The sequence below is a fragment of the Trichoplusia ni genome, chromosome 11 (genome assembly GCF_003590095.1).
Source record: "Trichoplusia ni isolate ovarian cell line Hi5 chromosome 11, tn1, whole genome shotgun sequence".
NCBI classification, from domain to species: Eukaryota; Metazoa; Arthropoda; class Insecta; order Lepidoptera; family Noctuidae; genus Trichoplusia; species Trichoplusia ni.
The window spans coordinates 123,552-138,573 of record NC_039488.1 but is presented as its reverse complement, the minus strand read 5'-3'; the positions used below and the strand labels follow the sequence as shown (position 1 = coordinate 138,573).

Genomic DNA, 15,022 nt, shown 5'->3' with positions numbered 1-15,022 from the left:
CGCAAATAACCGAAATCCAAGTTCAAATAAAATTAAAACTGTACCCATCACAACGCTAAAACATGAGTGTGTCACAGTGACGCCAAACAAAAGCTCATTATTTTGTATCGTCTTACAAAAATGTATTAGTAATTTTTAATTATATTGTGTTAATTTTAGAGACTTTTAGGCTTTAGTAACGCCTGTTTACTTTTGTATGGTTATATAACATTGGAAGCTTATAAAATGAAGAAGGGAGATGACGACGAAGGCGAGGGACAAAATTTGTTTTATCGTCAAGCTTCCAGCAAAGCTTTCGAGAAATCTAATCAGGTATATTTAGATCCTAAATACTATTACGTGAAGATAATGACAATACCAGCTTGCAAATTTCCCAGTGTCTGTTGTTGTTGGATAGCAGCTTCTTACTATACTACCTATAATGCACCTACTTCGTTAATTAGGGTGCTATGTCGTTGCCACCTGGTGGTAAATAAGTAGAGTCGACCTCAATCGAATTTAATGATATGAATCCTCAGCCGGATTCAGATCGGTCGCGATGTTTTATAAAATTTTGTATATTTCCTAATCACCTAATCTTATTCCAACTGTAGCAAGCAATGTTACTGGATTCAGGTCCAATTGGTATAAGCATGAGTAAATTTAAGTAGCCTTGGATTTTACTAAAAAATATATTACTCTTCTTCTTTTTGTGAACAACAACAACTTATGGATTCATATGTCTGCATATGCAGATTTAGACTAACAGAGACCTTTAAAAACTTCAGGAATTTTTGCAAGCTTCGGGTTCAGACGAGCTAGAGTCCATAACTTCAGTCAAGACAGAGTTATGGTGAGTAGCTTTGGATTATAAATTCATTCCATCTTGCATCTGCTTAAAATATTGATTTGGAAAAAGGCATTAGCCCAAACATTTAAGGTGAAACCTGGCAGTAGATTTTATAGTCTGGTGAAGAAGACAATTCATTTAGTTGATGTCGATTATCTGTTTAAGTAAGTTTTTTTCTGGTTTTGATCGGCAGTTTACCATACCTACAATCTACGTTATTTGCCTGCTTACTGGAAGATGGAATAACGCAGCTCCGCATTTTAGGTATGTACCCACATCACATCGAGGACGCTCTCTATTTAACGAAATAAAAAAAAACTTACTATATTAGATTAACTTTTATTTTAAAATCTAATGTATTTCCTCGTTGTAATTAGTGTAGCACGGCCTATTAAAAAAAAATTGTTATGGCTTGAATTGATATCCGGAATTATGTGGAAATTGTAATTTCTTCTTACCAAAACAGACGAATGCAACAACGAGCTTCGTATCATCAAGACGATAGCTGACATGGCGATGCTGCGATCCAAGAAGTTCGAGATAGAGCGCGGCACCAAAACTACAGACGACCTCTCGATGGTCAACCCCGGGAACGTCGACAGCATGCAGTACAAGCTGGACAAATTGGCTGCAGACAGGTAACGATGCTAAACTATGCTTTGACTAATTTACTGTTATCCACATCCATGGGCATAGCCAGCCTTGGGCTCAGGGTGGGCCAGCAGGCAACCTATCCCCCCTACCCCTCACCGGAATTTTTATAACTTGGGCCGTTTTGGCTCAACTAATATTTCTTTAGGGGAAGCCGGCGTGGTTTCTGGCAGAAGCTCCATATCTCAAAGTTTCAACTTACAATTAAATACGAAGAATATAATAAGCCTCAAACAGTTCTCGAACCTGCGATTCTTGTTTCAACCAACCAGTTGACTTGAAAGTAACTGAGGAAAATATAGTATCATGTAGAGAGATTTTACTTTTTGGAGAAATATGTACAATATGGAACCCACACTATTCATGTTCGGTCCCGAAGGGAATGTTCCAAAAAGCAGAGATTATTTTCTATTGAGACCTCCCGGTAGAATCACTCATAAACTCTTAATCACTATTTGGAAAGCCCAGTTTTTTTGTCTTATGCATCGAACATACTTTTCCATGTTCCTGTTGACTTCCAGTACCTGCTTTTTTTCAGAATATACTGCAACGAAGTTTTGATGGGGACATACCTGGAGCTGTCGCTATACAGATGCTACAGGACCATGACGGACAGCAGCCAGGACTTCGTGGACCGAGAAGCTTATCGGATGAATCTCGTTGATGAAGAAGCTAGGAACAAAGCGTACGTATGATATCCCCAATGTGCCAACAGATAAAACCGTGGCTCCATTTCCGCTATTTACAATTGCCGATGAACGAATGTATTAAAATGATACTATTTGTGCACTCCTATGCATTTCATGATTGGAAATTGATTGTATTGGAAGACAACTTTCCACCCCCATTCTGGATTTCAAATTATTGTTTTGGCAAAATGATGTAATTATTTCGTACTGGATTATGAAGATGCTAGTTGCTTGCGGTAATGATCAACTTTCCCCAAGAAAGCAAAATTAAAATAAGTGGGCACTTCATAGAGATTTTTATCAATTTTGTATGCCAATACAAAATATTGGATTAAGACGTCACGTATAATTTTATCCTGCAATTGACCAGATTACGCAAAGAGCTGATGAGGCAACTGAGACAGCAAAGAAACCACATGAAGACAGTCGCCTACGATACTGATTTGATTATAGATCAGCTCAAGAGTAGGGTGGAGGTAAGGAGTTCTGAATATTCTCTCCCTTTCTAGTCTTTTTGTATTATTCTAGACTATCACTGCTACTTTAAATTTTCTGTCTGATTTCGTGTGGTTGATGTATAACCTGATGTCAGAGCTTATAAATCGCGTGATATTAGAGTCTGAAAAGGTTCGAGGGTCTGGTTACTAGCCCTTATAAAAAAAATGATGTGTTTAGTTCACCTCACGATGTTTTCCTTCACGTTTTTGAGAAAGTGATAAACACATTATTAATTTGCCAGGATACAATCCTATGACATTTGACTAGGCAGTTCAACATTCATAACGGCATACACTAGGCGCTTAATATTACATATTTATCATTAACGATACAGTAAAATGGATTAAGTCCCTTAAATAATAAACATAGCTTTATCACCACATTAACCACTTCAGGATGCAGCATTGAACGCCGAAACTCGAGGAAGATACATCGAGAATTGGCAGCGCGCCCGCACGGAGCAGCACCAGCAATCGATCCTGGATAAGGAGTCTGGACCGTCCGACTCCATCGAGTTCTACCGGCTGAGGCTATCTCAGGAACAGAGGATACATGCCGAAGTGGAACTACTCGTGAACATCTTTATTAGTGTGAGAACATCTGGGTCTTTGGCTTATGGGCTCTTAAACAGGACTACCGAACTTGTATAATAAGAGACATGCCGCTATATGCAGTATATTGTGCCATCACCGTTTAAAGCTTTTCGGATGAAAAGCCTGCATTTACTTGTAAAGTTAAACGACCACTTCAAGAACAAAAATGTTAGGTTTAGCACCGTTCAGAAGCATCAGACAAAATCTAAAAGGAACTGTTTTACTAGTATATCTCAATTACTTATTAAATAATTTCAGGATACTCTTCAAAAGGTTGAAACCTGGATGAATAAGTACGATACAGACATGGAAGACATGGACCTTAAGATTCAGATCATGAAGAATAAATATCAAAGCGCTGTGGAACAAAGGGAGGAAATGGAGCAAACGGTTTATACGTTTTTTTTACTATTATTTCGTATCAGTTGCCAGCGACTCGGTCTGCGTGGATTTCGCTTGACAGCGTGCGGTGGTTCCTGTTTCCCTGAGAATATTAAATGTAGTATTGAGATCTCCCCATCACCCCTTAAAATCATAATACCAAAAAATGGTATGCACATATTTTTAAGCCAAATTTTAAACCATTCTAAAAAAGTTTCATACAAACTTTCAACACCTTTTCTCAGGCTCTAGACTACCTGTGTACCAAATTTCATAGGTTCAGTAGGTTTGGCGTAAAAACGAGGTAGATAGACAGTCTTCGCATTCATTATCTGTTAAAATGAGCAAACCAAATTGTTTACCCACAGTATGCCTACCACGAGGTGCTCATGAAGAACTGGATTCAGTTCAAAGACGATCGTACGAAGGCTCTAGAATACCAGGAGCTGATGACGAAGTCTGCGATCATCGTGCAAGCGTGGTGGCGCGGCCTCCTAGTGCGCCTCCAACTTGGGCCCTACAAGCCGCCAAGAAGGAGACCTCCACCCCCAGGGGAAGCTAAAAAGAAGAAATAATAATATTCTTTAATAGAAATTGTAGTAAGATACCGTAAAACGAGGTGAATAGGACTTGTGAGGTAAATTGACATGGATTTTGGATGGTTTTTTTTTCAGTACTATTGTATGTTTTCATAAATATTTTTTCACTTAAAAATAAATATGGAAAAAGCCCGAAGTAGTCTTCAAAATTCGTCTATATTTACCTCGCTAGACTTATTCACCAAGATATACCAATTTATCCCTTAGCACAATTTGGAAAAAAATACGATATTCAAGAATAAAATCGAAATTCAATGTATGAACCTGTACCTGATTTGATTTTCTTCGCGAAATTTAATCGTATTTGACTCCTTAAATGCAATTTAATAAAATGCATTTCGGGAACCAGATATGTAGCAAAACTGATTACAAATAATTTGTAGTTATTATTCTTTGTATTTTGATTATTTAATATTTAGTTTGGTAATACTATTTACTTGTAGGAAATATATTTAAATTATTTCTAAAGTAAATTCATGTTTTAATATTAACCGGCGGATGTCTGGACACTATAAGTTGTAGGTCATTTCCAAATTAGGCTGGCATAAGTACCTACCAACACATCTCGTATTTAAGGTATGCAAAGTCAGCAAGAATAAGAATGACATAAAAGAAATTAACGTTTTCTGAAGAAATCAAGAATCGTTCACGTTAGAGACGTGCCCAAAGAAAGTAGGGATGCTGCCTTGTACGATGAAGATGCGTTTTTAGATGCCGAGTTCATTAGAGAGCGGTATTATCGGCGCGGAACTCTGTCCCCGTAATTCCAAGCATCCGTCTCCAGCACCACATTTCTAGTGCATCTATTTTTTTTCTTATGAACTTCCCGCAAAGTGCACGTCTCTGCAGCATAGAGAAATACTCTCACGAGGCGCTTTTTGGAGGCCTTTGTGATATTTCACTTTTCCAAAACATTTGAAGCCTGCTCATGGTGGACCTAGATATCGCCATATGCCTTTTCACTTCGTCTGTGCTTCTGCAGCTGTTGGAAATCAGCGCTCCTAGATAGACGTAGGATTGAACAAGTTCAACTTGTTTAGCTTCAGAAGAGTTGTCTTGTTAGGTACTAACTATATCTCATAAATAAAAATGCATTGGGACTACGTTAGAATAAAGGAACTCACTTTAGACTGTTGTATGGATAAAACCTATTGGACAGCCGTAACCTCCATTCAAGAATATGTCATGTCATCTATGTACTTAACTTAATTAAAAAAACAAATCCGTACGTTTTATTTAAAAATAGAATGCATCTGAAAAATGCCATTTTATCCAGTGCGTGCATTAGTCTGACTTTGTCAGAAGACGAACTATTTGTATCTATTACTTACAATTTTGCAACTCCTTTAAAAGTTCTATACGACAAGAAATCGCAGGCAATTGGTAGTCAACCTACCCAAAAGTTTACAACTACGCCATGATTTCTTCTCGAGTGCAGCATTCAGTAACAGTTTTCGATTAAAACATAAGAGAGAACTCAATATAAGTATTTTTATAAGTGTTTGAATTATTAGTTAAACATGGAGCGTGGCAGGATAGCTAGTATAGTGTCCGACACTTGGGGCCGCGCGGCAGTCTACACCTATGAAACACCTAAGGCGGCATCTACTACCGAGCAGCCCGAGATACTATACACCTCAGTAAATAAATCCATTTATATTACTTTTAAGACGCTTTGAACATGGTGCAACTGTTGCAGCAAATGCTATTTACATATTTTTTTTTACAATTCTTCTGCACACACAGCAACTCGAGTAGTGCGTTCCAGTGAGCGTCTCCAGTTTTCAGTTGCTATAATTGATTATATGTTTATAGATTAAGTTATTTGCTAAGAACTGCAATTAGTAACTGTTAAATGTATAACCGATTTTTAAAGTGACCTGTGTCCTCAACTGTCAATCGACTGATCTCCTATCCCAAGCCATGCTTTGACTAAGAAAGAAGCCAGAAAATTGCGCCAATAAATACCGTTTGCACTGCAATTTTCACTTTGAACAACTTTAAAATTTTTGCAAAACTTTTGAGTGGCTGTCTCCACTCAAGTTGCTGATGTACAAAGGCACTGCTTAACTTTGCAACTGCAGAACACTTCTTCAATAATTAAAGTTGCATTGCCCGGGGACAGTGGTATCTTATGCAAAATTATTAACCCTAGATGTTATTATGTCTAAATTCAAAGTTATTTGTTCGAGAAAGTAAACGTTCTTGTTTGATTTAATACTAACCACCTTTATAGACATCGCACCTTAAGAAGGTTCTATTATGTTATTCTTCGACTTTTTCTGCGTTTTGAGAGGTTCAATTAACTGCTGAACTCACGCTACTTGAACATCTCGCCAAGGTGCTGTAAGGCAGCACTTTATTATGCTTTCAACTACCTACTTATATATTGCAGAATGCGTACTTACGTACGACAGCATCAAGCATCTCTCAAGAGCTTGCAGAACTTCATATTCCTGATCCAATAACGCTCGTGCCGGTCGAAGGGTAATTAGCAAATTTAGAATTTTGATTGAGCCCTTTTGACTAATTATTTTAACGTCTATTAGATGTTGCATGTAATGGTGATCTTTCAGTAATCAATTGAGAACCGGGTTTGCTTCGAAAGCAGGCCCGAAGATGACCCAAGTGGATTGACTGCCTGGTTCTTAAAAAGTCGCAGCTGTGGAAGTGTGATGACTCAATACACGGCGTAGAACATCATCTCCCTTCCACAGCAGCAAGACTTACTTTGGGAGATGGTACTAGTACTAGGACTTGGCCTCTGTGTAGAAATTCTAGAAATTTGACTGTAATTTCAGTTTTCAATACTATTTTTACTTCTTCGTTTACTTAAGTAAATGCTTTGCAGAATGACGACCCTTCTGTCATATTTATATGCCACTCTTCTTGAAGATGTGATTTCACAAATGTGGATTTTAGGTAAGTCAGCTATGTTATTTTGAAACAAAAAACCAGATAGAATTCCTGCTTTTCTGCGCTTGTCAGAATCAAAATGTGTCTATTGAGTTATTTAAAAGGTTGAATACTGTTTTTTTTTCTGTTTTAGAAAGATGCAACAACGAGTTAAACATAAGGAAGACATTGTTCGATTTAGACAATTTTCTAGCTGTAAAATTTGATATAAAGAAACCCAATCACGCCGATGAAGATCTAGTTGATATAAATCCAGCTAATCTAAACTCTATCACATATAAAATTAAAAAGCTGGATGCAGATAGGTAATCCTTAATTTTCAAATTAATTAATAGTTACTATGTTCCCTAGTTCTACAATAATGTACCTACTTGTTTTAGGAAATATGTGAATAACGTTGTCCAATCTACATATCTAGATTTGGCGCAGTCTTTTCACTTTACACCACTTGTGAAATATATCAGAGAAATTGAGACACGCAATAAATATCGCGCTGAATTAGAAGAAGAAGAATCTAAAAACAGGATGTGAGTTGTCAAGTAAAAAATATTCCATCATTTTCTTTTACATCAATGATACATTTTGGTCTGTTTTTAGGGGTATCGTGTTGCCTAGGTAAATGGGTTGAGGAGATCAGATAGGCAGTTGTCCTTGTAAAAAACTGGTACTTAGCTGAAACCGGTTAGACTGGTAGCCGACCCCAACATAGTTGGGAAAAGGCTAGGCCGATGATGACATTTTGGTCTGTTTTCAGGCTACGTAAAGAATTGAGCAGACAAGTGAGGCAGCAACGCAATCATTTCAAAACTGTTTTATATGATACCGACGTTAACATTGATAGGCTTAGAACACAAGTCGAAGTACGTATAAAATAGTCTATAAATGTATCCAATACTTTTTGCTTGCTAACTCTCAACAGAATTGAGATCGACTAACTCTGGCACCCGACACTAACGCCAATTCAGTGGCGGTTTGGTTCGATAGTACGATTTCAGGAAATTAAAAATTTTACCGTACCAGATTCGGTAGTATGAGCCTTTTTATCAAATGGGAAATCAAATAACTCCTTCCGCTTCGGGTTAAACGGAAGGTAGTGTCAGACTTTTACTAACTAAAACCCATGCATTTTGACCATCACCGACAAAGGCCATCCTTTCGGACAATACCGCTGCCCCGGCAGGGGGAGTATAAGCTAGCCTTGATGTTGGGTTCCGAAACTGTTTTCTGATACCTATAACTTCAGTACAAACGTTTTGTTTTTGGCACTGCTTAGTCAAACTGAATAATAATTAAATTTAATAACTCAATTGCTTCAATTCCAGGATTCAGTCTTGCTCTCGGAAGTACGCAGTCGCTACATCGATAACTGGCAGCAAGCTAGAGCCGAACAAAACAATCAAGTTATATCGGACATTGAAAGTATTCCTGGGGATAAGATAGCGAATTACAAGCTAAGAACCGGTCAGGAGAACCGGGTCCATGCTGAAGTGGAACTATTAGTGAACATTGCTATTAATGTTAGTGCGCTGCTGCTGATGAAATTCATCCATCTAAAATATTCGTCAATCCCTCTCTGAGGCATAATTATGCTTCTATTTTTAAGAGACCTTCTAAACTTTTTGTACCGGTTTTAAACCTGAATGAGCCAAAACTGATAATGTATATCCATAACATATCATATTAAGTAATCTTTTTGATTTAGGAAACACTGGCTAAGGTCGAAGAATGGATGGACAAGTATGACACTGATATGGAAAATATTGATTTGAAGATACAAATCAAGAAAAACGATTATCAAAACATGCGTGATAAAAGATTTGAGCTTGAAGAAATGGTATTTTTTTCATCCTCGTTGTTTTTGACACCCTCTAAGATTACATATATGCTATTGCCGTTAACTGTGCGATTAGGGGTTTATTTTTGTAACGGATTTTGTGTTCTACTGTAAAGCAAAGGTGTAACAGACACCAGACAGTGCTGTTCTTTGCCAAGATGTATCACTTTTAAGAAAATATAACGTCATCAAGCCATTAATATGTTTCAGCTGGCGAAACACGAGATGCAAATGAAAGCTTGGATCAAATTTAAGGAAGAGCGCGAGGAAAATCGTCGTTACATCGAACTGATGACTAATTCAGCCATAATTGTGCAAGCTTGGTGGCGTGGACTGATTGTACGCCTTCAGCTTGGGCCCTTTAAAGTCAAAAAGCCCAAGAAGGGACTCAAGAAATAATTTTAGTCATTTAACTTTTAATATAATATTAATATTGTTAATTAATTTACTTATTTAATAAACTAACTTTACAATACTTTATTATGACCTTTTTCTTACCATTATTATTTTGGAAAAAGTGTTACCTGGCCCTGTACACAAATTACATTTCTTCAATCACTAAAGCCGGTGAAACTCCGAATGTCTGAACTGACAAATTAGTCTTGTCGAAATGTATCATTCCTATACCCAAATTTGAAGTTTTCTATTCTAAAGACCTTGGCCCTTACATTTTTTGAATCCTCATGTCGATTTTCTCTACTTCGTCTAAGGATTCGTTGTTGTCGTTGTGTCTAAGTCTAAAAACAACCAACATGATAATCAAATTCATAGGACTGGAACTAAGATCCCTAGTGAGTATTTTCTTCGATTGCATCATGAAAGAAAGATTATAGTTTAACCTGCCTTGTCTTGAGTGAAATTCGTAACAAAACATTGCTTGAACTCTTAGTTTGAATCCAAACTGATAGTTCAGATTCAATTCTCCGTTTAATATTTTTAATAATATTGTATAGGGAAAAGAGTTATTGTAGTCTGATCTAGGGGCGTTTAAGGAATAGCTTTGAGAGTTATCGACACGACGAGAGACGTTGCTGAGAGTGCACGAGGATGTGCAATACCGACTTCTGCAAGCTATATGTGTCATGCTAGTCTTTGTAGAAAATAATGGAAATGTTTAGTTTTTTAGGAGGATTGTGGATTGAATCAATCAATCAATATGCCAATTCCAGAAAAAACACAGTATTAAACAATATATATATTATAAGAGTCTTCTGCAAATTTTATCCCAATACGTAGCAGACAATCAAATTGACATACTACCAGCAAAACATACATATATGCAACGTAAAATTATATGGTGTGCCGGTCCTGATGTAGCAAACTTAAAATAGCTGCCCTTTTAAAAGTCGGTTATAACCGTCATTTATAGTTTATAAAATACTAGCTAAAATATAATATTTAATCGATACTCTTTACATTAACATCACTATCTGCAACGTCAATGAAGTCACGTGACTTGTTCGGCCAAGTCTGGCCAATCAGCGCCGCCTATTTGACAACTAAAATGTAAACTCTCCACGCGAATGTTATCAAAAACTTGTATTTATAGCTTTATTTATTAATTTATTTAATATATTATGCCGAAAAAAGAAAAGGTGAGTTTCAGAATAAAAATAACAAATTTAATAAAAGTCAACAAATAAGTTAGTTTCTGATCGTTGAAAAAAAAACGGTATTTTACGTTGTCGGCATTTTACGCTTCCATCGTTGTAATACCTACTATGCCATGTCAGTTCGTTTATGGTATGCGGTGCTGCATAATTTAAGTGTGTAAAATCTCCGTTTATTAGTGTTTCTAAGCGGATTAGCGTGTGTTGTGAGAGTTTCAGTGGACGCTGTTGTTTACAGGAGGCGATGAAGACTAAAATTGATAAAAACAAAAACGGCGACAGTGAGCCTGAGGTGAGTTGTTTATTAATTTGCAAGATCACATTATCTTCCCGTTGGTATTCGACTTTCTTGAGCTGATTTTAGTGCGTTCCTAAGCTATCGATGAATAAAACTTGCAAAAAAACCTGTTATTAATCGATCTTATTAGGATTTTCGTTCGAGTGCCCATGTCGTAAGAAATTGTAGACTGTTACAATGTTTTCATCAACAGGATATGTTTTTATAAATATACGTAATGATACAAAAACCCTATAGCAATCATTATGCCATTAAATTCTTATTGGTTATTGCGTTAATACAGTGTAAGGGTTCTTATAATTTAGGTGTAGATCTTAATTAAATTAATAGAAGGAAATAGCTCTAACAGAGAACAGTTTTTTTGCAAAAATAGGCTGTTAAAATCAATTTTACATGCATTTAAAAGATTTACACTAAGACCCAGCTATTTATCCTTATGACTAGAACTCTAGACCTTGTACCTATTTGTAACTAATTCAATGTTCTAACCCAACTTGTAAGTAATTTATCTTTTCTGTGTATTTCTATTCTGACTGCTCTAAAAGAAACAAACAAATGTAACAATACATCTAGTGTTAAGAAACTATGATATAACATCCTATCTTGGCAAACAAAATTAGGTTATTTGATCAATAATAAAATTAAGTTCATATTTACCATTATAATGTTTCATATTGTAATATTTGATGGAGTATATTTATTAATTTAGTAGTTTACCTTTAAGGTATTAAATCAGTAGACCCAAAGTATAAAAAAGCCTCTGAGAGAGACAAGAGATGCCTCTAATTTTATCTGCTTTGCGTTTAGGTTCTTGGTTCAGTTCTAATTGGTGATCATTTATGAAATTTGGGAGGATGCTTTTATACAAGTAGGGACGAAGGTTTTTTTCATAGAATCATGCTAAACTGGGAAGTATTCACACATTTCACCTAAACACTTTGGTAATGCTTCTAACTTCTACTTTTCATACCAAGACTATTTACTAAAACAGACACAGTTTGACTTTTAACAGTGTCTTAAAGGTTAAACAAGCAGTCTCCACAATTCAGGCCTATTATAAATTGTAAACAAAATAATTGAATGAGTGTTTGATATTTCAATTGATGGTCAATCACCATTTAATTGGATCTTTTTTAACAAAACATGAATATTTACGTATCTTTTATTACCTTATTCCAATATATTTTCTGTAAAAATTGCATAATAGTAAGGCCCTACTAATATTATAAATGCGAAAGTAGCTCTGTCTGTCTCTCTGTTACGCTTTCACATCTAAACCACAGAACCGATTTTAATAAAATTTGGTACAGAGATAGAGTTGATCTTGAAAAAGAACAAAGGATAGTTTTTATCCTGGACTTTTGAAGAGTTCTCTTGGAAACGCGATATAACCGACTTCGACGTGGGCGAAGCCGCGGGCGAAAAGCTAGTTGTTAATAATATAATTTCCTTTGTAGCAACTATTCATACAGTAATAGCATGATGATTGCAGCTGTTGATAGTCACACAATACGCTTTGCTAAGAGATATTGAGATATGATACATCAGAATAATTATTATTATTGAAGAAAATTTTTCTTAAAAAAGGTTTCAACTTCCCTAGAAAAATATTAAAAGGAACAGAAAGACCTTCCTGCCGTTCAACACTATAGGTGTGTTAGGGAATACTCTGTCTTTCGTTATCTAATTAAACATATGTTTTACTTATTGCTTGTTTTTTCAATGAGTGTTTCATTTAACTTCGCACATGAAGACAAGAATCATTGGTTCTAGCATGTTTTTTGCAGTGGGATAGACAAAGCAGAAAATATAACTTATTCTAAACACTCATTAATCTTTTATCAGTATTTCTGAGTATGCACTTGTAAATGTACACAGATAGTTTTCTAATGTTTGTTGACATTGTTATCCAAAGAATTTAAATGTGTATCTAATAGTTTTGTGTGAACTCTTCTATGTTGGTTGAGGTGCAAGGGGACAAAGCTACACTACAATATAGAATGGTGAACTTCATATTTTTACAGTCTCACTTGGACTAGGAATTATTGTGTAGCTGAAATGTCAGAACTGGTTGATAAATTATGCTATTATCTGTCTGTATATTAAGAACAAACTAGGAAATATGATTCATTGCTCAACGATTAACTGAGTTATCTATCAAAAAATTAATGTTTCCTGAGGAAATCTTTATGAGAGGAATTTTCCTAGGTTCAAACTCCACAGAACAGCAAGAGCTACATAAAACATTTATACTTGATGACATTTAATTACAGTTTGCTCACAGAGATTTCATTCATTTCATTTGAATCTGGAGAGGGCTTCGAGAAATTTATTCTGTAAATAAATGACAGAATGCATATTACCCATAATCTTTATATAGTGCATTATGTTTATATTAATAAAGATAATATGAAGCGACGCTAGAAATCTCAACATCAATCTTCGTCATTAAATCCTGCAAAAAACATCCCATACACATTTTACTCGAAACTCGCATAAATTTCTGCTTTAGAATTTTCAACCTTATTGCTGATGGCGCATTGAATATTTATCAGTGATATGTAAACGAGTCTACAGAGTTCTTTGTATGTAGGTGTTGGAGGATTTGGCATCTCTCGTGAGCGCTGAACATGTCGGATCAGCAGTGCGTGTGACGATAGCGAGGCAGCGCAAACGCGCGCGACCGCTAGCCTCCCTTACACCCGAGTATTCCGTTGTGATTTGAAATCATCTCACTTGTAATATTGCGCACCCGTGTTGCTATGTTTAGTTTGGCAGATGTTTGGAATTCCACCGCTTTTACAATATCCAAAGAAGCTTTCCGCTTTATTTAATAAGCGTTCTGTATTTCAATAATATTCAATTAATAACACATAAAGTAGTATTCGTCTCAGTCGTGTTTCGCATAAGAAAAGCCTTATCAAGCCAGAACAGAATAATCTAATTTGACGTTGAAATACTAGAAACCAAATGAAGGAGCTCCTTAAGATAAATCTTAGTGACACTCGGGATTCGGGTCTCGTCCGTCTTGCGACGAGTTCCAATCAATCTCGATCCTTCGCCGTCGGATCGTATCTCTTAACTTCCATCTCATATATCGGCACTCATTACGAAGATTTTACACATATTTCTTTCTATCGTGTGCCACTTGTATGTCCCCGTATCATTTGATGCGCTTATTATGTTAATCTTATGGAATAACTAATACAAATTTTCTCTGTATAGAACGCAAGAGTGTCTGTTATCTGTTTCCACTGACGCAACTTTCACTATCACATGTATGCTCCACAATTGCAGATACATCTGTTTTATATCGACACGATTAAACATCGGCTCGACCTTTGTCGGTATTTACGTCACTAGCATCAGAATTTTGACAAGTTTATCTCAAAAGGTTATTAATAAAACAAGGATTTAATTAAACGTGCTTAGGTTTCGCGAACTGGTAAAATCTAGTTGGCTTGTTATGTGATGTTTTGATTGATTTTGTGCAATGTTTCGATCCGGAAAATGGTATGTGAGTTCTCGCAGCTAATACTAATATCTAGCTATCAATTTAAAATCTTCCAGTGTTGCTAAAAGCTTTCGCAGCTTATTCGAATGTTACTGTTGACTTTGGCAGCTCTGTCGATGGCAGCATAATGTTATTACGTCAGAAGATGGATGGGCGACCTTTCCACTGATGTAATTACTTTATTTAATCATTCATAAAACTCTCGGGGAGAGTGAGATGGCATTCGTGACCAAAGTATACGACATTCATGTTATAAACGGCTCGTATGCTTGCACGGTCACGATGACTTGTTCCTTCTTTATTACGCATGTCCGCGATAATTTTGCACTCATCTAATTTTGTTTCCTCGTTAAACAGTAACAGGTCATAACATTCCATTACGTTTAACTCGTCTTAAATATACTCGTGATTGGTACAAACATTGTTTGTTGACATAAAATTGGGTCACACGCTTAATGCAATTAACTTAAAAGAGATCTAAAATTAATATCCGCAAACAAGTCCTCTGTTTGATTCAATTATAACTACGTGATCGAATTATATAATTTGAATTAAAATTTAATGAAATTCGCGTTAAATATCAGCGGGCTAATTTCTATTAAAAGAGTCG

General features: G+C 36.0%; 3 protein-coding genes across 8 annotated transcripts in view; all 3 read left to right on the top strand.

Moving 5' to 3' along the window:
* The first annotated feature begins 2 nt into the window (after positions 1–2).
* On the top strand, positions 3–5,136 carry LOC113498494 (dynein regulatory complex protein 9-like). The gene is made up of 9 exons (XM_026878503.1): positions 3–312; positions 768–832; positions 1,023–1,093; positions 1,296–1,467; positions 2,019–2,165; positions 2,540–2,645; positions 3,063–3,257; positions 3,519–3,650; positions 4,010–5,136. Exons 1-9 carry the CDS (start codon positions 226–228, stop codon positions 4,214–4,216), a joined length of 1,182 nt encoding a protein of 393 aa, XP_026734304.1. The 5' UTR covers positions 3–225; the 3' UTR covers positions 4,217–5,136.
* Positions 5,137–5,497: 361 nt separating this feature from the next.
* LOC113498493 (dynein regulatory complex protein 9-like) lies at positions 5,498–9,430 on the top strand. 2 transcript variants are annotated; one of them, XM_026878501.1, is made up of 9 exons: positions 5,498–5,880; positions 6,636–6,727; positions 7,092–7,162; positions 7,290–7,461; positions 7,537–7,683; positions 7,911–8,016; positions 8,479–8,673; positions 8,859–8,990; positions 9,201–9,430. In XM_026878501.1, exons 1-9 carry the CDS (start codon positions 5,761–5,763, stop codon positions 9,387–9,389), a joined length of 1,224 nt encoding a protein of 407 aa, XP_026734302.1. In that variant the 5' UTR covers positions 5,498–5,760; the 3' UTR covers positions 9,390–9,430. The 2 variants fall into 2 exon arrangements, with proteins under 2 accessions (XP_026734302.1, XP_026734303.1); XM_026878502.1 differs by lacking the exon at positions 5,498–5,880 and adding an exon at positions 6,817–6,987 and having other exon boundaries at positions 6,659–6,727; positions 9,201–9,429.
* A 938-nt stretch (positions 9,431–10,368) lies between these two features.
* The window catches only part of LOC113498663 (serine/threonine-protein phosphatase 2A 56 kDa regulatory subunit gamma isoform-like), a 43,062-nt gene continuing 38,408 nt past the window's right edge, over positions 10,369–15,022 (top strand). Inside the window, exon 1 of one of the 5 annotated variants that reach the window (XM_026878770.1) lies at positions 10,369–10,585. In XM_026878770.1, coding sequence (XP_026734571.1) covers positions 10,568–10,585 — 18 coding nt within the window. In that variant the 5' untranslated portion in view covers positions 10,369–10,567. The other 4 variants (XM_026878767.1, XM_026878771.1, XM_026878768.1 and 1 more) reach the window with 4 other exon arrangements.